This window comes from Mustela putorius, unplaced genomic scaffold (assembly GCF_011764305.1).
Source record: "Mustela putorius furo isolate JIRA1106 unplaced genomic scaffold, ASM1176430v1.1 tig00003942_pilon_pilon_pilon, whole genome shotgun sequence".
NCBI lineage: Eukaryota > Metazoa > Chordata > Mammalia > Carnivora > Mustelidae > Mustela > Mustela putorius.
The window spans coordinates 10,589,441-10,611,387 of NW_025422087.1; the positions used below are offsets into that span (position 1 = coordinate 10,589,441).

Sequence of the window (21,947 nt, forward strand, 5' to 3'; positions counted from 1 at the left end):
TCCGAGGTACGGGATTATGGAATTAAAAGTACATACATTTAAATTTTTGACCAACATTGCCAAAAAGGTGATGCAAATTTAAACTCCTGTCCATATGTGACAATTTTCCCCACTCCCTTGCCAATAGTGAGTTAAAGTTTATAACCTTTGTCAAATCTAGTAGCGGGGAAATAGCTCATTGTTTTTTATTTATCAATGATTATCATAAACATCTTTTCATAAATTTGTTTTCCTTATGCTTCTTTATGAAGATGTTGTTTATTAACTTTGTCCTTTTTCTTTCTGGTTGCTTGTCTTTTCCTTACTGATTTAAAGAGCTCTTTATATGCTAGAGAAACAAGCCATTTGCCAGTCATATTAATCGAAAATATGGTGTGTGCATATATGTTTAATCACATGGGTCTGGGTTTCATTACCATTCTTTAAAAGAAGTCATCACTTCAAATTTATAAAAACATACATCTGTTTTCTTTCATAACTGTTCTGGTTTTGATTTTTGATTTCTAACTCTTTAATATATCAGGACTTAATTATGTTGAATGAGGTAGGAATGCAGCTTTACTGCTTCTATCTTTTCTCCCATAGCTAGCAGTGGTCCCATCACTGTTTCTGGAATAATCTACTTTCCCTGAACATACTGGAAAGGCTAACTTTATCCTCTCGTTTTAAAGTACTTACCATTCAACTCAAGAGGAGGGCTCATCTGGATCCAGTCACATTCTATCAACCTAAGGACTTATCCTTCTTCCTCAGTACATTGAGTACTTGGCACTTACTTTGTATTCCTGAACTCTGTATCTGGGGTGACATTAATCTGGGTCTCTTACTGTGTTTCTGTATCTTTAGTTTCCTACTAATTGCCATTGACTGGAAATAAACAACTGATCAGCAAATAATTAGAGTCCTCTTCCTACATCTGCTATAAAAGTAGAAATTTATTACCTTATAAAATCTAACTCCCTGGAAATGGTTCCTCTCTGAAAATATTGGCACTTCCTTAAAGTACACAATCTCTCATTTTCCTGTGTTCTTTCTCTCTCTGTGAACATATTCTATTCAAGTACAATCTCTCTTAGTGATAAGATCGAAGCTACTCTGTTAAAAATGGCCATTAGAAAGAATGCTATCAAAATTATTAAAATAAAGCATATGCCTTAAGTATTTGTTTTCTATAATGTCCATATTCCAGAATATAATTCTCTACTGACAGTATTGAATAAACAAGGCCTTGCTGTAGTTACTGGTGTATGTGTTCTCTCAATAACCTTGTATGATCACTTTCTCACAAATGAGAAAGAACATTCCCAAGGTTATATCAATAAGAGCACCCACTCCATACTCACGATGTTGAGTATCCCATTCTCTAACCATGTCTGATCTTACCCCCACCTTATCCTTACATCTCAGTGCTCTATCTAGTGCTGTGATTTCAACAATTTTTTTTTTATCCATGCAGGACAAAGACCTCAATCCACTCATCCTCTTTACAGTGTCCTTTCCACCTCCTTTACCTAGCCAACATTCCCCGGCTCTTTTTTTTACCCCCAGATGACACTTTAAAAAAAGGGGGGGGGGAGGGGCATCTGTGTGGCTTAGTCGGTTGAGCATCTGACTTTTGATTTTGGCTCAGGTCATGATCTCAAAGTCATGAGATTTAGCCACACGTGGGGCTCTACACTGGGCATGGAGCCTGTTTAGAATTCTCTCTCCCTCTCTTTCTGCCCTTATGCCCCTCCCCCTCACACATATGCATGAGCACACTCATATATATATATATATATATATACACACACACACATACATATATATATACATATTTAGTACAGTTGACATACAATGTTAAGTTAGATTCAGGTGTACAACAGAGGCTTTCGGTAAGTTCACCCATTATGTTGTGCCTTCATTATCTTCACTTTCTTGTATACTCCACTGACTCTCTAGACCCTATGTTCTCTGTCAAAAGTGCTTACTGAGATCCCAATTATATCTCTACCTATTGAACACCATCCTCCAGGCAGCTGAATCTGCCTGGAGAAAAAAACCACCCAAACATGGGCTGACTGGTCTCCCTTCGGTTCACGACCACATGCTTCAAGGGAAAGCTCGTGCCGCACAGCAACCCTATGCTGCCACAGTTCATTCACACTCCCATTCTCCTAGAAAGCGATGTCAAACATCCTCATCTCTTCTTCAGCCTTTCAAAACTCCCCCCATCACATCTATCTTCTCTCCTGCACCTGGGCCCATGTATGTTGCCTTCCCTCCTACCACCACCCGTAGGACACCCCTGCTCTTGTCTCTGAAATCCTCTGGCTTACTCAAAGAAGTTGCCCCAGCATTACGTCACCTCTCTGCATTATAAATATGTCCTTCCTCACAGGATAATTTCTATCAGCATATAGGCATGCATAAATTTCTTCTACTAACCACACATACCTCCCAGCAATGACCCCATTTCCCAACCCTCCTTCATGGAAAAACTCCATTTACAGCTATCTATTCTTGATGCCTCTACAGCTTTTCTCATTCTCTCTTGGACCCCTCCCATCAGATTTGTATCTTCACTCGGCCATCCAAACCACTATTTTTAATAATACATCCTAGCACTCGGACTGAGTGTTCTAACTGCATCTCTGCACTTCTGCTCTGGGTCCCCAGTCTGTGCTCTGCCCAGCCGTCACACTGGCCCTTTCAAAATGTACCTCAGATCACGTGCCTCCCTGCTCCATCTTAGACTGGCTTCCATCTGTTAAGAAACCACAGGCCTGGGTCGCCTGGGTGGCTCAGTTGGTTAAGCAGCTGCCTTCGGCTCAGGTCATGATCCCAGCATCCTGGGATCGAGTCCCATATCGGGCTCCTTGCTCAGCAGGGAGCCTGCTTCTCCCTCTGCCTCTGTCTGCCATTCTGTCTGCCTGTGCTCACTCTCTCCCTCTCTCTCTCTGATAAATAAATAAAATCTTTAAAAAATAAATAAATAAATAAATAATTTAAAAAAAAAAGAAAGAAAGAAACCACAGGCCTGTGAGGATCTACATAATTCTCTTCTTCCATTAGAGCCTTACTGTCCTCACTGCTCCTTCTCAAATAGAGCCCCCCAAGAGCCTTTGTAGTCCTTGTGACTCTTACCTGGAATGCTCTCTTCCCAGATCACTGAAGTGGCTTGCTATAGGACTTTAGTCAAATTTCTTCCAAATGCCAACTTTTCAACTTCCCTCCCCCGACCTGCTTATCTAAAATAGCATCCCAACTGTCTGTCTGTCTGTCTCCACGTTCTCTCTTCCTTAAGGTATTTATCACAGTTCATGACTAGCAGCCATGGCATTTTATATTGATTTACTTCAGGTATCCCCCCTTAGAAATTAAGCTCCTTAAAGTTACAGAATTTGCTAGAACAGTGTCTGTTATGTGAGGGTTAGCAATAAGTATTTCTTGGCTGAATATATCACACAGATATATTTTCATACCACGAAAAGAAATAATTAAGTTGTTTATTGTAATAGTTTTTTAAAAATTTTAAAAATGAAGAAAAAATAAATCTCTGTCACTGGGAAACTAGTTAAATACATTTTGAGATATTCTTTTTTTGTTGTTGTTCAAAGAGAGTGAGCACAGGCAGACAGAGTGGCAGGCAGAGGCAGAAGCAGAGGGAGAAGCAGGCTCCCTGCCGAGCAAGGAGCCCGATGTGGGACTCGATCCCAGGATGCTGGGATCATGACCGGAGCCGAAGGCAGCCGCTTAACCAACTGAGCCACCCAGGCATCCCCATTTTGAGATATTCTTAAAATAGAACACAAAGTCAGCTATTTAAAAGAATGAAGTCTTCACATACCGGTATGGAAAATGTCTGTAAACAAGTTAAGTAGGGGAAAAAATGAATGTAGAATATTATATGATTCTAATTTTGTAACAAATCTAAATGTCTCTCCATATGCATAATTCACATGTTTTTGGGTGCATAAAAGAAAATCTAGAAGGAAACATACCAATCTGTTAAGAGTAGTTACCTCCAGAGAGAACAGGATTTCAGGGGAGGAAATAGATTTTTACTCTGTTATATAATTTTGTTTCAATCTTATAAACCCATGCTACTTTAATAAAACAAATTAAAATCTGTGAAAAGATCAAAAAGCTACAAATGATTAGTGTTGGTTGATGTCTGTGGGTCTAAATAAGACTGTGTGGCTCAGTGGGTTAAAGACTCTGCCTTTGGCTCGGGTCATGCATGATCTCAGGGTCCTGAGATGGAGCCCTGCATTAGGCTCTTTGCTCAGTGGGGAGCCTGCTTCCCCTCTCTCTGCCTCTCTGTCTGCTTGTGATCTTGTTCTCTGTCAAATAAATAAATAAAATCTTAAAAAAAAAAAAGAAAAGAAAAGAAAGAAAGAAAGGAAAGAAAGGCAAGAAAGCAGACATTGTGCTGGGAAACGACCAGTGGTATGCTGCATGCTTTCAGCAAACAAGGGGCAGAGAGCAAACCTTGCACAAAAAGGAGTAAGAAAATATAATGAGCCATTTGTTTTCTTTACTGAGCCCCTACTATGGGAAAGGTGCTATCCTCCATGACATGTGTACATTTTCTCTAACCTTCAGAACAAACCTGCAAGTTAGGTATTAGCTCTACAGATGAGAAAAACAATGTTTCAGAGAAACTAATTCCTCATGAGCCCTAAATAAAGACCAGAAGCAATGGAGCTGGGATTCAGATGTGCCATGCCGCCTCTCACATAAATGAGCCCCTAAAGCCGGCATATTATAGTTTGGAAGAGAAACTCTGGACCTGGAGATTAATAACCCAGGAGTAGGGCCCCAGCAACCCTAGAAGCATGTGGAGAATCCAAACTGCCTGTTCCTTTCCTGCTACAAAAATGCTTCAGCCTGACTCCAGTGGGAGGTGTGGGGAGTGGCGGGCGATGGGGAAGAGGGCCTCACCTGTGAGTGTTCTGCCCCTCTGGCTAGTCACAGAGGAAGGAAGGCAGCTTTGGAGAGAGACCCTCACTGTTTAGGGTCCTACAAAGCTGGAAGAGTAGCATAAAATGATATTGAGAACTGTGGTTCTTCTTCCTCCTGTGTAGGACATGTTCTGGTGAGAAGAGACGCTGCAGGAAGGGAAGCCAAAATTCTCTTGCAGCAAAATCATAGCCACTACTACTTAGGGAGGCTCTACTGCATGCCAGGAACTTTACAAACATTATTTTCAGTCTTCAGAACCTGATCAACTAAGTGAATATTATTACTTCCATTTTACAGAGACAGGAGCAACTAAGTCAATGATTAGCTCAATTTTATGCTGCTAATAAGTGATGGACCTAGGCTTCCATCAAGCCGCTCTGACCTCTAACCTCAAGTTTCTTCCAAGCCACTCAGCCACTCTGGGAGGCTTAGGGGCTCAAGTGTAAGGCAGTCACCCAGAGGTGAACAGAGCAAGAGACATTGATGATGAAGAGGTGAGGGCCAGGGAAATGTAAAAGAGAAAGTCGTATTCGGGACACACTATTGGAAGCCTGGCCCTAGAAAGAACACAATCACCAACAGCTTTGCCTTGCCTTTAAGAGGTAGCAGAATATCCATGTGTAGACAGTGAAAAATAATTTTTAGCTGGAAGCCTGCTGTGACTAGCTTGGCTTTGCCAATGGGATCTCATTAGTATTCCTGAGCTTCCATTAGCATTTGAAGGAAATACCCAAATGACACAAAGCCAATTCTAGGAACTGAGATTTAATATTTTTAACTCAATTTCTCTAATGCAGTTAACCTGGTTAGGTACCCACCCTCTTTTTGCAAACTGTTTTGAGCCTCAACAACCAAACCATTCATACAAGCACCTTCAAGTTCATCTTCCCTAAACAAGGCCAGAGGCCTTGCCTCCTTGTAGCATGAATTTACATCATTTGCTGCAGAGCTGGAGAACTGGAAGTATTTTTCCCAGCCTTATCTGGACCACAGCCAAGGTTGTAAGTACAAATCCTTCAACATGATCTCCCTGGAACTGCCCCTTGGGCTGACACAACCCCACCCTGAGAGCAGCATTTTATTGCATCCTTTGTTGTAGGTTTTCCATTTTAGGGAGAATTGATAGCGATACTAAGTACAAACACATTCTCTGCCAGTCAGGTTCTGTGGCAAAGTTTTTAAAAAGGAGCTGGGAAGACTTGTGGCCAGTAATAATATTTACATTGAAACTCAGCTCTTGCTACAGAGGGTGAGAGCAATGATGGCCAAGAAAGGAATTCCCCTCCTCATATACAATGCTTCTCACATGACAAGAAACAAGGGAGTATTTTGAGATTAGAGCAAATCCTGCAGTTCTTTCTCAGTTACTTAAGATTGGGATTAACCCTTTAAAGAGGCTTTTTTAAGGTCAAGATAATATGCTCATATTCAAATTTTCCAAACACTATTTTTTACTTCTAAAGAAAAAGAAATAACTTAATTGATGTCTCCCTCATTACCTCTTCCTTTGACTCTATCAAAGGCTCCAAGACATTTTGGTCCAGGTCTGGACCCACTAACCCTATAAAAGAATTGACCATCCTTTTACGCTGGAAAAAAGTTCTGGAGTTTTTTTAGCAAGACATTTAAAATCGTTATTTTACCAATTAGATGTCATAAAAGGGTAGGTCTACAGTGCTCCACGAGGAAATAAAAACCAGTGCTTCAACTATATTGGCCTTCTTTTTTTTATTATAGTAAATAAAATAAAAAAGTATTTTAAAAACATAATTACCTATAGGGAAGTGAATCCTGTGGGTTTTTCACCCCTTAATACTTTATAAACAAGAGGTTTAAGAGTATTAGAATACTACAACATGAGAAAGGCAGTATAAGACCAAAGCAGTGGGTTGGGGGGAGGGGGAGGAATCAATGTTTATTCTTATTTCTGTGCAACTGCCCTGATATATACATGGCTATGGCAAGATTTTCTCCTTTCCAGTAGTTTCTAGTTCAAAACTGAGATCAACCTCAGGTCTATGGGGGAAAAGAACTGAGAAAGACTTTTCACAGTGCTTGTGGTACTGAGAGCTGTTGTTGGGGTTTAAAAGAGGCATGGGGTCTCATAAGGCCTGAGCCTGGGTGGCTCAGTTGTTAAGGCCTCTGCCTTAAGCTCAGGGTCCTGGGATCCAGCCCCGCATCAGGCTTCCTGTTCAGTGGGAAGCCTGCTTCTCCCTCTCCTTTTGTTCCCTCTCTGTCTCCCTCTGTCAAATAAATAAATAAAATCTTTTTTAAAAGGCCCAAGCCCTAGAATTTTTAAAGATTGTGGCTATTATTTTGAGAGACACTGGAAAACAGCCTGAGTGAGACGGGATGGAAGGAGACAGAATTCAGTGTTTCAAAAAAAAGCTCTCTTTCCAACATTCTCACATAGCCTTAAGACTATGTGGAGGAGAAATAAGCAGAAAGGAATATCTGTTTGCAGGGACTTCTTAGGAAATACGGTTTAGCAGAGTTTTCAGAACAAGTTTATCTGTGCATTTTTTTTTTAAAGATTTTATTTACTTATATGACAGACAAGTAGGCAGAGAGGCAGGCAGACAGAGAGGAGGAAGCAGGCTCCCCGCTGAGAAGAGAGCCCGATGTGGGGCTTGATCCCAGGACCCTGGGACCATGATCTGAGCTGAAGGCAGAGGCTTTAACCCACTGAACCATCCAGGTGCCCCTGTGCATTTTTGAAGTCTGTTTCCCTGAAGTTTCTCCCAGCTGCGTTCAAGCCCACCTAGTTTGTATTCTGACTTCTAGAAATCTTTGCCTCCAGCAAAATACGAAAAATCTTTTTTTCTGGAATCTCATGAGTAAAATTTAGCAGCATACATGATACTAAGTAATGTGATATGTGTATGTTTTCCTGCTTTTTGTTTTCAGAAAGATCATTATTCTGGGATATAAAAAGAACCTTGAAACATACAGAGATAAGAGGTTTTGCTGTCTTGCATGGGAGTGTCATATTTCCATGGTGATGAAACAAGCTCTTGATACCGGATTAACCAAAGTGATTCCTGGGCTTCCTGCTTCCTTATTCCATGTAACAGGGACACTGGCAGAAGGAAAAGGGGAAAACCAATGGTGTGCCCAAGAACTGCACAGAAAATGAACAGATTCTGGCCTCAAAATTTGTTATGACATGTCAATATCAAGGATTCAAAGAAATGACACGTTTTCCAATGTTCATTATTTTGCAAAACTAGCGTTCTGCTTTTAACAATATCTTTAGAGTAATTTTATTAAATGTGGAAGTAATTTTATAAAACGTGCCTTCATGTAAGCAGTTTCCACTGCCATCAATACGAACCAAAGGGAGCAAAACCCTACTTTATTATTCTATTTTATTTTATTTTTGGTTTTCACTCTTCTTAGTTATACTTACTCAAAACTCTCTGGCTCTGCTCTAGAACCTTTAAGTTTTCTCACTACTATGCTCCAGGCCTGAAATGGTTTTACCTAAATTATCCTTCTGACTCACCAAAGCTGTTTCTGAAACTTACCTCCTCGGCAAAACCTTTCTCAGTCAACTAGGGTGGAAGTGATTATCCTCTCAGTGCCGACCTGCCTGGTTTAGGAGAGCAATGCTCCTTGTGCTTCACCTCTCGACACCAGCCCTTAACATACACGTGCTTAGCAGGTTATAAATCTAACAGTGGCTCCCAGACCTGGCTGCCTATCAGAATCATCCATGTAGGGTGCTAGGCCCCATTCTAGAAATATAGAATCAGAATTTCTGGGATAGGAGTCCTGATATATATAGTTTTCATAAATCTATGAGTGCTTATGGTGTACTGCCAGGTTGGGAAGTCAGTGATGTGTAGCTTTACTGTCTATTCTGTTTTTGTGTCCTCTCTGGGTATCTGCATCCATTTATATGAATTGGGGCTTGGGGGGAAGTTGTTTTGAGAGAGAGACAGAGAGAAAGAGAGTGTGTGTGTAAGTGGGGGAGGGAGGGGAAGAGGCAGATGGAGAGAAAGAATCCCAAGCAGGCTCCACATCCAGCACAGAGCCCAACACAGGGTTCGATCTTACCACCCTGAGATCATGACCTGAACTGAAATCAAAAGTTGGATGCTTAAACAACTGAGCCACCCAGGTGCCCCTATGTGCACTGGGTTTTTAAGTAGAATAATCAGATACCTGCAACACATCTGGCCGTGTTAAAATGTGGATTCCCCAGCATCAGCCAAGTCTACCCATTTGTCCCTGTGGAATATGGGCTAGGAAACTGCATTTTAACATGCTGCCCCTATCCAAAGTGATTTCCCTATATGGGAGTCACACCAGAATCCCTACGGAGACAAGACAAGACACTTCCTGACGCAAGCTAGAAATGAACAGGGTTAACTGATGCCCACTTAAGCAGCTCATTGTTATTTTGTCAGACTAGAAATAGATCTGGTATTGCCTAAATTATGAATTTTTCAGAACTCGGAGATTCAGAGAAAAGTCTCACAATTCAAAAAACAACCAGTAAACAAACACAGCTGCCACTGGCAAGTTGTGCCCTCTGCCTTTGAGGGTTTTACCAGAGCATCTCAAGTCTCAAATCTCTGGAAACTCATGAAACAGTATGGGCCTGCCCAAGTGACTCCTTATGATGAACGGTAATAGAATTTGTAGGGTTAGAAGGTCCTTATGAGTCATCTAGGCCAATCCCACCATTTAATGTTTGTATCCCCAACTTTAGCGTTCCCCCTATCCCAGGGTGATGATTCCCCAAACCACATCATCTCTCATTCAGATATCCTGCCTGTGCTACACAAATCTGAATGCCTCTTGGCTCCCTGCATTAAGATATCTGACACACAGCACATCCCCACATAGAGCTGTCATCTTCCAAATGCTCTTTCCTTGTGTTCCAGTCATCGGTACTACTTGTCCAACTACCAAACCCAGAAATGTAGGTGTTAGCCTTACTTCTTCACAAACCCCATAAAGGATCATCAACAAGTCTTCCTAACTCTGCCCCCTTAGCATTCATCAGATTTGTCTACTTCTGTTCATCCCCACTGCCAATGACTTATTTCTGGCCATCTCTTTCCTGAATTATTAAATAGCTATCCCCCCACCGCAATTGGTTTTAGCCCCCTTCAACTCATTTTGCCTTTAATTCACTGAAGCCAGGATAGTGATTCTTTTTTTTTTTATTTTTTTATTTTTTATAAACATATATTTTTATCCCCAGGGGTACAGGTCTGTGAATCGCCAGGTTTACACACTTCACAGCACTCACCAAAGCACATACCCTCCCCAATGTCCATAACCCCACCACCCTTCTCCCAACCCCCCTCCCCCCAGCAACCCTCAGTTTGTTTTGTGAGATCAAGAGTCACTTATGGTTTGTCTCCCTCCTGATCCCATCTTGTTTCATTTATTCTTCTCCTACCCACTTAAGCCCCCATGTTGCATCACCACTTCCTCATATCAGGGAGATCATATGATAGTTGTCCTTCTCTGCTTGACTTCAGGATAGTGATTCTAAAAGGAAAATCTGATTATGTCAATATCATGACAGTAGTGAGCACCATGATAAGTTCAGTCAAAGCAGTATCACATGGCTCTTGGCTGTCTCTTTGCTCCATTCTTTCTCCATCCCACATCTGAACTCCACGAACAGCCCCGTGGAATTTATTTCCTTTACTCCTCATTTGTGCAAAGCAATCCTTTCCTTGGTACCTTTGCAAAAGCAGCTCCCACTGCCTGAAAACTCACCTCCCTCACTTGTCCCCACAACTCCACCTTCTGGCTTAGCTATGTCTCCTGGTTCTTAAAATCTCAGCTTAATCATTATGACCACAATGATCACAACCAGGAATTGAATGCTTTGTATGTGCCAGGGTGCTATTTTAGGGGCTTGAACACATATCTCATTTAACCTTCACAGCAACATTAGGAGGCAAGTACTTCAGAGAGGAGAATAGCTTAAATGTCACTATCCTCAAAAGCCTCCCATGAGTCCCCTGAATGAATATGTGATGCTAATAGGTATCCAGTAGTACCTTATATTTTCCCCTGTCAGAACACCCACCAAATTCCACCGTAATTCTATTCTACCTGTCTCTCCCAACAAACTCCAAGCTCCTGGATATAGAAGGTAAAAAGACTATGCTTCAAGTATAGCTATGTTCCCAGCATTTAGGACAATGCCTCTCAAATAAATAGTTTCTGAACAACTGAATTAATTCTCGAGTTATTCAACATTTGAGTGTTTAAACCTACAACAGTTGTGCTTATAAACATTACCAATTACTGTCATTTCTGTCATTGGGAGACCACCTAGCTCATATATTAGTGAAAGGGAAAGAAAATAGGTGTAAACAGACTGATAAACTATTAATGAAAACTATAATGATGGTTGAACATCAACTTTCATTCTCCCACCTGTCTTGACTTCAAATGGATTCCTAAGTGCTTGACTATGTCTCTTGCTTTCCTTTCTCATAATCATTACTCAAGCTTAGACCCTTATACCTTTTGGCTCCACATCTAAGCACCTGTGCATCCATCCATCTGTCCAGCAAGACAGCTGACACTGAGGATACAGAAGTGAGTGAAACTAAGTCCTTCCCCTCAAGACAAAGTCTAATAATTTCCCTCGACCACAGCAAGGGCTCAATAAATGTTCAAACAGGGACAGTGTCTTCTGTATCACCAGGGTGAAACCTGAAAGCTGTCGCTTTTTCTAGGCAAACTCCTTGTACCTTTTTAATTGTAAAAACAACACTGCAACTGTCTCATGACCAGCCAAGTTGATTCTACAAAAGAAAAATCCTGCCTTTTTTTTTTTTTTTTTTTTTAAATAGGCTAAGGCTTAACTAACTCTTCCTCCTTGGCTGAGAGTTGAACTTACTTTGAAGAACGTAATTTTGAAACAAATTTGGACACCTGCATGAAGTTCAGGATAAGGGGAAGCAGCACTGGAAGAAACAGAGCTTTCACAATGGATCTGGTAGCCTTGCTCTTCATGTTGAAAGGAAAGGGAGACTAAGAGCAACAAGGAGCCGGGACACATGGCTTCACTCTTCAAGTCTTCAGTTGAGATCCCAGCCCCAGACTGTCTCTCATAATCCACACATACACCTAGGGAAATCCCAATGCAAAGTACAAGTCCCAGTAACAATTAAGACCAGTTGTGAACACAGGAAGTAATCTCGAGAGCCCAAAATACCTCAACAGGTTCTTTTATGATATCAAAGCAATCACTCCTAAAAACAAGTGGGTCGATCACACATTTGTAATAATAAGCGTACAATCTTAGTTGGAAACTTTTAGTTCCTTTATAAAGTTGTCAAACATCTACAGCTTCCATCATCATGGCATCTCCAAAGAAAAGTTGTACAATATAACATAAAAATTAGGCTATGCCTAAAGGAATTTTTAAACTTTTCAAAAATCTTACTTACTTTTCAAAAAGTAAAATTAAAGTCCCTACACTGTACTACTAAAAGAGGGAACACATATTTCTAAACAAAACAAAGAAAGATGATTATTTTCAGGGTCAAAACTGAGTATTTTCTTTAACAATAAAACTTAAATTGTGCATAAGAACGTTTCAGTGAAATGTAAAACAAATATTTTTCTCCCCTTATTTTCAGCGGTCTTTTCTAATGTCGGTAGGGAGGAAGAGATGAAAAACAAAGAAAAGCCTATTAGGCTGTAACTGAAGATCCAGGAAGGAAAATCTACCTATTAGCTATGATTTCACTCATGGAATTGTGAAATACAGAAACAAACACGTCAATTTACTCATTAGGAGTCAAGTAAGGAGGTAAACTCCTCTCTCAAACTATTTTAGTTTGGATGGTGAATAACAAAGGGAGCTCTCTAAAATGTCAAATCTAGAAAGATACCACCTAGAAATGTGCGACAGTAATTCACAGTGATACTAAAAATAAGGATCAGGTTGCAAATCTATACTCGGGGATGCCGGAGTATCAAAGCATTTCCCTAATCTTCTCATTTTATCAAGTGGATCATAAATTGTGGCATCTTTTTGGAGGAAAAAAAAGTCTAGGTCACCAGGCCATTTGTTCTTGTAGTGCTCTGGCTGGGGAGATCCAAGTACATATGAAGATCAGTGAAAGCGGGTGGCTAGCACTTTTGCTATCTGTCTGCAGAAGCTTTTAGCACATTTATCAGAAGCCTTACAGTGCTTTTGATATTAGGTCTCTGGGTGTAGCTTTCAAGATCTTTCTTTGTTCCGTTCTTCCTGTACGGTCAAACTGCACCCAACAGGTGGTCTAGAGTGTGAATTTCAAACATGTGCTATTAATATGCCCAAAACTGTTGCTGCAAAGGGGAAAGAAAACCACATTAATTGAATCTCAGCCTGTTCCGACTCATAATGTCACAAATATAGTTTGTACATCTTAAAGCCATACAAAATGATATATAAAACCATGTGAAAACTTCAGGTGAAAAAAACCAATTAAAATAGGTGCTTTTTCATTGGGGAGGATATGTGCTTTGGTGAGTGCTGTGAAGTGTATAAACCTGGCGATTCACAGACCTGTACCCCTGGGGATAAAAATATATGTTTATAAAAAATAAAAAATTAAAAAAAATAGGTGCTATTTATTATTATTAAAAGTAATTATTGTCTTACAACAATTCTCCAACAAAAACTACACACAGAAGTATAAGTCAATGATAACAAAAAAAATAAAAATAAAAAAGTTACAATCTCCTTTTCATTTACCCTGGTTTTGCTGTTGGTATATTGATGTTCGCTAGCAATAGTATTACATATGTAGATAACTCATAGTTCAAAATTCCTTTGTAATTATTTTAAAAATATTTTTCTCATAAATGTTTTCTGGGAAGGTCACTATTATTCCCATTTTATAGATGTCGTATGGAAAATAATAACAGCACCTACCTTAATGCGTCACATCAGGAATTCATTAGAGCATCCACACTAAGCACACAGGGTGTTTGGCACATTTCTTATTACGTGCTCAAAGCATGGCAAATATTATCAATATGCACAATATTAACAACTCTATTAAGGTTATCAGAAGTCCATTTAAAATGGGCCAATCTGGTTTGGGTCTTCTTCCAGAACAGGACAGTTCTTCCAAAAAATAAAGATACCACTGCTTATATAACTCACTAGAATTTAAATAAAAACTTGAAACATTAAAGAAAAAAAAGAAAGACATCCCTGTTTATATATACTGATCTGTCTGCCTAGAATGCTACTGTCCTCCTCACTCCCAACTCCTGACCACTGGGCTAATTCTTTTTCTTTGGATCTTGGCTTAGATAGTATTTCTTCTAGATTATACTATATATATACTAGGGTGCTCCTCCTACATGCCCCAGTGTGGACACGATGACTAGCTTCTACATCTACTTCCCTGTGACACTCAGGCAGAGATCCCACCTGTGTATCCACTTCATTCTTGGTGCTTAGCACAATGCTAGAACAGAGGAGATGCTCCATAAATATCTGTGGTATGAGATCTGAAATCAGACCTGTGGGTGTTGGAAGATCAGATTTTCACTGGGCATGACTGCTGAAGAGATAAAACAGCAGGGGGGGCAGCAGGTGAGGGTGAATGAGATGTGGTATCCTAAAAGAAGAGGGGTTAAAGGCAAGGGCTCTAGAGGAAATCATCTGGGCACCTAAATTCACACCAGCAGTGCCCCCATCCAGATTCGTGGATCCTGGATATTTAGACACCAATCCTGTAGCCTGGGAATGAGAGCCAGGGTGAAGCACACCTGGTCCTGGTCTAAGACTTCTGGGCAGAGTGTGAACAACACAGTGCAAGCCAGGGGCTCCTGATGACTGGAATGAAAGAATCCAATCTGCCCGAAGACCCCAGTGGACTTACCAGACAGTTGGGATGTGTGGTGCACGTCTGGCCCAGCACAGCATTGCAATGCTGAGGAAGAAACTTGGAGACTCTGGGCACAGCTGATGGAAAATGAACTGAAATGTTCTGATTTGTTACAGCAGCTGCATCATAGGAAGGGATGACTTTAGAATAGTATCTGACAGCATGGAAGGAATTAAGGGAGAGGGCTTTGCTGGGAATTCGAGTTTTATACACGTCATCAATTGCATTCTCTGAAGTGGAGCTGGACTGACCTTTAATAAAAAAGAAAACAAATATCCATCAGTGTTCACAACTCTGTAACTTGGAATTACTGTATTTGAAATAGTCTTCTATTTCATTTCCTCATGCTACAAACTTACACTACTCTTACACGCCAATGCTGATGGAAAAACACAGTGAACTTTTAAGTAGTAGCAGTTAGCACAATACACATACTATAAATCAGCGTTAGTGTGTCATCAGAAGACAGATTTTCGAAGAGCATGAGATCTCTGTGCCTTTGTGTGGGTGTGGCTTTCATCATAATCAAAATCATGACTATTCCTATCATCCCTACGAAGCAAGGAAGAATGTTCCAAAGTAGAAGTCTATTCAGTAACAAAGTTTGGTCGATTTTCTATCAATGAAGTGGGTTGTATAATTATATGTCTATATTCTGCATAGTAACTAGAAGGCAGACAAAGATTTTAAAGTATATCCTGAATGTTAGCAATGTAATCTGAAGCAACATTGGGAATACCTGTTTATTTTCTATCGGACATTGATAATAATGAAAGTGAAGAAATTTTATGTCCACTTTGCATACAAATGTATCTAGAATGTTTGTGAAAGGTCATTTCAGCAAATATGGACAGAGATGTATAGAAAGGACAGGTAAGGTAGCCTAGCAAAGTCTAAACACTGAGCTGGGTTAGCGCTTCTGTGTTACAAAGCCAGATGTGGGCAGACGCCTGGTGACCTCAGGTGTCCATGTCACTTATCAGGCCTTCAATTTACTGACATAGCTGGTGACAGTGACATTGGAGGACTTAACTGATCTCAACAGTTCCAGTGCTCTTTCAAAAACAATTTGGCAAACTGCATTATGAGCTACAAATGAGCTCACATTCTTGAACTTACTCATTACACATGTCCAGGAATTCAGCCCAAGAAAAAATCCAAAATTAGAAAAATCTATGTATGGGGAAATATTTCCTTTCATAGTATATGTAGAATCACTCTCCCCATAAAACTACAAATACTAAATGTGGCAATTGGAGGGTGGCTGAGATTTTTCTAGAAATTATTTGATAAAACATTAAAACCATTAAAATGGTGGTAAGAGCTATATTAAAGTATATATGACACAGTTTTTTTTAACAAAATTTTTTTTGTATTTTATTTATTTATTTGACAGACAGATCACAAGTAAGCAGAGAAAGAGATGATGAAGCAGGTTCCCCATGGAGCAGAGAACCCGATGTGGGGCTCCATCCCAGGACCCTGAGATCATGACATGAGCTGAAGGCAGAAGCTTTAACCCACTGAGCCACCTAGGCACCCCATATGACACAGTGTTAAGTAAAAGAAGGCAACAAAATTGGGTGTCCAATATGAGTACTACTGTAGAAAAATATACATAGAAAAAGACTTGAAGGAAATACATTAAAAATGAACAGTGATTATTTTAGCTGGGCTCGTGAAGGACTAATAATGCTTTCCAAATAGAAAACTGTATATAAATAAAATTAAAATGGGTTGGGGGGAGTCTGACTCAATGACTTTCAAGGTCTTCCCCAGCCTGAACAAGTCTATGATCCTAGTATCTATGTGTCTTCCCAGGAGCAGCTGCTTTAGGTGATGAAAACCGAGAGATGCTGGGACATGGAAAGGCCAGAACCTACCACCGAGAAAACAGTGTTTCAGACTTTCTGCAGAATATAAATAATGAGAAAACAGACGTAAGCATTGCATGTCTAAGAAGTAACACTGACAGGCATATATGCCTGTGGCCTGGCCTTTTTCTGATTTAATCCGTTCTGATTTGATCATTCTGGGTGATATTAAGCCACAAATACTTGAAGTAGATTAACCATGGCTCATGGCTACCCTTTTTTGCTTCTTCTTCACTCTGCCCCAGGTCAGAAGGGTCTAAATGGACTAATAAAACACCCTGAATCTTATCTGATTTTTTTTTAAGATTTTATTTATTTATTTGACAGAGAGAGACACAGTGAGAGAGAGAACACAAGCAGGGGGAGTGGGAGAGGGAGAAGCAAGTTTCCTGCTGAGCAGGCAGCCCAATTCGGGACTCCATGCCAAGACCCTGGGATCATGACCTGAGCTGAAGGCAGTCACTTAAGGACTGAGCCACCAGGTGCCCCTTATCTGATTTTTAGAACAAGGAGAGCTATGTTCTATTTTTGGCCCCTTTGTCCTTTTGACTTTAGTTACCATCCCTAGTAACATCACTTGTTCCTGTGGCGTTTACTATGTCTACGTATCGTGCCCTCTACCACATTATTTCAAATACTATAGGAATCGTATTGTGCTTCTGTGTCTCTCTCTGCTACTAATTCACCAGCTCCATAAGAAGAATGCATCTTGTTTGTCCTTGTGCCCCCACCTTTCAAGTAGGTACATTTAAGCTGAGAACTAAGGGATGAACAGGGAGTTCCCCAGGTAGAGTATGAAAAGGACATCCCCAGTACAAGGAAGGTGCTGAGGTAAGTGAGAAGAACCTCTTCAAGGAAGTCCGCAAAAGAGTGACCTCAGACTTGGGCACTGAAAAGATAGGTCACGGTGTCCCGTCATCTAGCATCCAACATGAAGATTAGGATCTCAGTGCCTTGCTGGTTTCTCAATGAAAAAGTAACCGTCAGGAATAAAAAAAGGCACAAACTGGTAGCTGTGTTCTTTTACTCTGGCTCTGCTTTTTTGCATCTTCTTATTTCTACAAGTACAGGGGCATGCCCAGACTTTATAACCCAAATAACAAAATACCTCACAGTGGGTAAATATTTGTTTCAGAAGAAATACTCATCTGATGAAGGTTTCTTGAGTACCAGCCGCAGGCTGGTCAGTGTTCTAGGTACTAGAAATACAGCAAAATGGGCGCCTGGGTGGCTCAGTGGGTTAAGATCAGGTCATGATCTCAGGGTCCTGGGATCGAGCCCCGCATCAGGCTCTCTGCTCAGTGGGGAGCCTGCTTCTCCTTCTCCCTACCTCTCTGCCTACTTGTGATCTCTCTCTCTGTCAAATAAATAAATTTAAAAAGAAAGAAATATAGCAATGAACAAAAGAAGCAAAAACAATTCCCTGCCTTCATGGAGTTGATATCTCTTCTTACGGAGAAGACAGGCTATAAGAGCAAATCCAAATAAAGAATATTAGCAGGAAATAAGTGCTATGAAAAAAATACAGTAGCGAGAGTGGATCATCAGTAACATGCGTTATATGATGCTGGAAAGTACGCAGTTTTGATTGAGCAGTTGAGACTCACTGAGAAGGTGGCATTTAAGCAATTTAAGCAAAGATGTGAAGGAGGAAAAAGGTTGATATGTTAAATGCTCAGTACGTAGTTAGTACTCAATTAGTGTGAGTCCTTCCCTTTCCTTTAGGTTCTATTCATGTAGTAAAGTCACCAATGTGCTTCTCATCTATCAGAAAGACGAGCTCTTTACTGGACAGTCACATGCAAAAGAAGGAAACTGGATGCCTATCTTACACCATACACAAAATTAATTTAAAATACATTAAAGACTTAAACATAAAACCTGAAACCATAAAACTCCTAGAAAAAAGTAGTGGGTAAGCTCCTTGATGTTGGTCTTGGAAATGATATTTGCAAGTCCTATATCTGAAAAGGGGTTAATATCCAAAATATATGAAGAACTACTATAAGTCAATAGCAAAGAAACAAACTGATTTAAACATGGGCAGAGGATAAAAATAGGCATTTTCCCTAAGAAGACATACAAATGGCCAATGGGTACATGAAAAGATGCCCAACATCATTAATCACCAGAGAAATATAAATCAAAACCACAAGATATTACCTCACACCTATTAGAATGGCTATCATCAAAAAGACAAGAAATAATCAGTGTTGGTGAGGATATGTACTTGTGCCTCTTGGTGGGAATGTAAATTGATTCAGCAACCATGGAAAACAGTATGGAGGTTCCTAAAAAAAATTAAAATAATGCTACTATATGATCCAACAATCCTATCTCTGGGTATTTATCCAAAGAAAATGAAAATGCTAACTCAAAAAGATATAGGCATCTCTATGCTCATTGCAGCATTACTGACAAGAGCCAGGAACAACCTAAGTATCCACTGGTGGATAAATGGATAAAGAAAATATGATAGATATAGATATATAAATACACGCACATAAAAAAGAATGAAATCTTGCCATTTATGACAATATAAGTGGACCTTGAGGGCATTATGCTTTGTGAAATCAGTCAGACAGAGAAAGACAAATACTGTATGATCTCATTTATATATAGAATCTCAAAAAACAAACAAACATATCAATATTGAGCTCATAGATACAGAGAACAGACTGGTGGCTGGGGGGCTGGATGAAATGGGTGAAACCAGTCAAAAGGTATAAAACTTGCAGTTACAGAATACAACAGTCATGGTGATAGAGTGTACAGCATGATGATTATAATTAATAATGCTATGCTGCATATTTGAAGGTTGCTAAGAGACTAGATCTTAAAAGTTATAAGAAAAAATACTGTAATCTTGTTGACAAATGTTCAGCTTACAGTGGTGATCATTTTGCAAGATGTATACATAACAAATCATGTTGTATACCTGAAGCTAATATAATATTATATGTCAATTATTCCCCAATAAAAAGAAGATGAGCTTTCTGGGAATGATGGTCAATTTTAAGTCCTATTTCTGAAATAAAACCATAAAAATGTCTGTGGCCATCTTTTGTACTTCAAGCAGGTATACCAGAAGGACTCGTGGTGTAATCATCTAGTGACACTCCTTTCCCTAGCTACAGCAATGAATGCAGAGGAGTGCAAGGGTGCCCAGGACACCACATAAGCCAAGGATACTACAACCACAAGGGTTTCAGGGGGAGCTCACCTCTCACAGCTTCATCCAAGGAGCCCCCTGAGGCAGGAACAGAGTACACATTCAAGCACTTATTAGTCAGGAATCTGATCCCTCTCACAGGTGAATAAGTGCTTGTCAACACACCATTTTCCCTTAAAAGGACAGGAAAAAAAGCCAAAAAACACCTTATACAATTCTCAAGGAAGACTACATGAATGCTGCTGAGTTCAACTGTTCTATCATTCATGTTCTAAATACACAGAGCCTACACTATGAATAATTTTGGCATAAGAACAAATGGTTGAACAGGTACATGATGATAGTTTAGGATGTGGAGGAATGATTTGTTTTACAGTTTTCGTTTGTTTATATATTCTAATAAATTAATATAAGAAAGCATTCATTTGGCATGTCACATTTTGTACTAGCAAATTCTTTAAAAACTCCCAACTGAAATAGGTCCAGACGGCTTCAGGGCCCATGACCTCCTGTGACAGAGGTGAATGCATCCTGCCTCTGTCCGTCTGCCAGGCATGACCATCACTACTGATAAAGCCTTATTTTAAGATCTTGAGAATTAACAAGAAAAGAAATAAGAGGGAGTCAAATGATGAAAGGATCACGGGGCTGAGAATATTACATATTTTATCATTGTGACTAAATGACACACAAAGGCGATGGGAAAAGTTAACTGATTTTTTTTTTCTTGAGAGACAGAGTGCAGACATGTGGGGAGGTACTGGGGCGGTGGAGGAAGGACAGAGGGAGAGGGAGAGAATCTTAAGCACACTCCATGCCCAGCATGGGATCCCACACTGGGCTTGATCTCACAGCCCTGAGATGATGACCTGAGCTGAAATCAAGAGTTGGACGTTTAACCGATTGAGCCACCCAGGAGCCCCAAGTTCACGGATTCATAATAAATACTTGAGTTTTCGTTATGGGAGCGGGGGTTCAGTGCCTGAGTATAATCCCTCTAATGTTCGCATCTGAGGAAACTAACAAGCCAACTTCCAATTCACAAGAGCCCTCATCATACCTTTGTGCCGTGATCGTGCCTGGGAGGGATAGCTGGAGGGACATCTGCTGCTTCTTACAAAACCTCCGATTGCTCTGAAGTATGTCCGTAATCTGAGAGGGAGAGAAAGTGCGCAATCTATTTAGACACAGATACTTTTTCATATACACAAACACATATACATTTCTAATTATAAGAAATAAAACTGTGGCTTTAAAGCACTGTGTGTGAGGATAAAATTCAAGGGCTTGGAGTCAAATACCTGGCCCATAATGGCGGGGGGGATTTTCTCCCGGATGTACTTCACATAATCAACTGTTGCCTCAAGAATCGAAGCCGAGTCATTCTTTCTTCCCTTTACATACGGCAACAGAGTACGCAGCTGCTCACAGCAATACTTGATTCGTTCTCTGAGTAGAGAATTGTAGTAAATAAGGAAAAATTAGTCTCATTTTCTACCTTGTACATAAGGACAAACAAGCCTTGCTCCTGGGTGTGTTTACAGAGGAACTGCCTCTCTCCCCATCTAGTCTCTGTTTCACAGAAAGGCCGTGTTCCCATAAGACAGCAGCCTCTGCAGCCCCTGGAACCACAGCTTCCTGGGGTGTCTGCTCACACTGCTGCCAAGTACAGTGTCTGTGCTGATGGTCGCCCCAGTTCCCTTGCCCCAGGCCTGCTGCACTGTGTGGGATGACCCGGTGCAGGGCACCCTCCCGCAGGGGAGGGAGGGAGTGGCATGCTCTGCATCACTGCTTTTGTGATTCACACTAGAAGCCTAGCGGATAAAGACAAGTCAGGAGATATTCATGTCACTGTGACCTGGACCACATTTCCAACAACAGATCAACTAGCATCTTGTAATTACATGTGTGTTACATGTACTTCTGTGTTCTGAGCCAAAGAAAAGTCAGAAAGCTGCTTTCTTCACATGAGGTACAAATAAACCAGTATGCAAATGAGAACATCATTCAGGCTGGTATCTGCCTGATAATCTAAGTCTTTCATAGTTCTGAAGGGAAATGCACTGAAAATGTAAATCT

The 21,947-nt window shown here is 40.4% G+C and overlaps 1 protein-coding gene across 1 annotated transcript in view; it reads right to left on the reverse strand.

Moving 5' to 3' along the window:
- Window positions 1-12,166: 12,166 nt before the first annotated feature.
- The window catches only part of SOHLH2 (spermatogenesis and oogenesis specific basic helix-loop-helix 2), a 48,929-nt gene continuing 39,148 nt past the window's right edge, over window positions 12,167-21,947 (reverse strand). The window contains exons 7-11 of the mRNA XM_004770790.2: window positions 21,170-21,317; window positions 20,929-21,020; window positions 19,920-20,041; window positions 14,817-15,073; window positions 12,167-13,266 (exon numbers count right to left, since the gene is read on the reverse strand). Coding sequence (XP_004770847.1) covers window positions 13,246-13,266; window positions 14,817-15,073; window positions 19,920-20,041; window positions 20,929-21,020; window positions 21,170-21,317 — 640 coding nt within the window. The 3' untranslated portion in view covers window positions 12,167-13,245. The remainder of the gene's footprint in view (window positions 13,267-14,816; window positions 15,074-19,919; window positions 20,042-20,928; window positions 21,021-21,169; window positions 21,318-21,947) is intronic.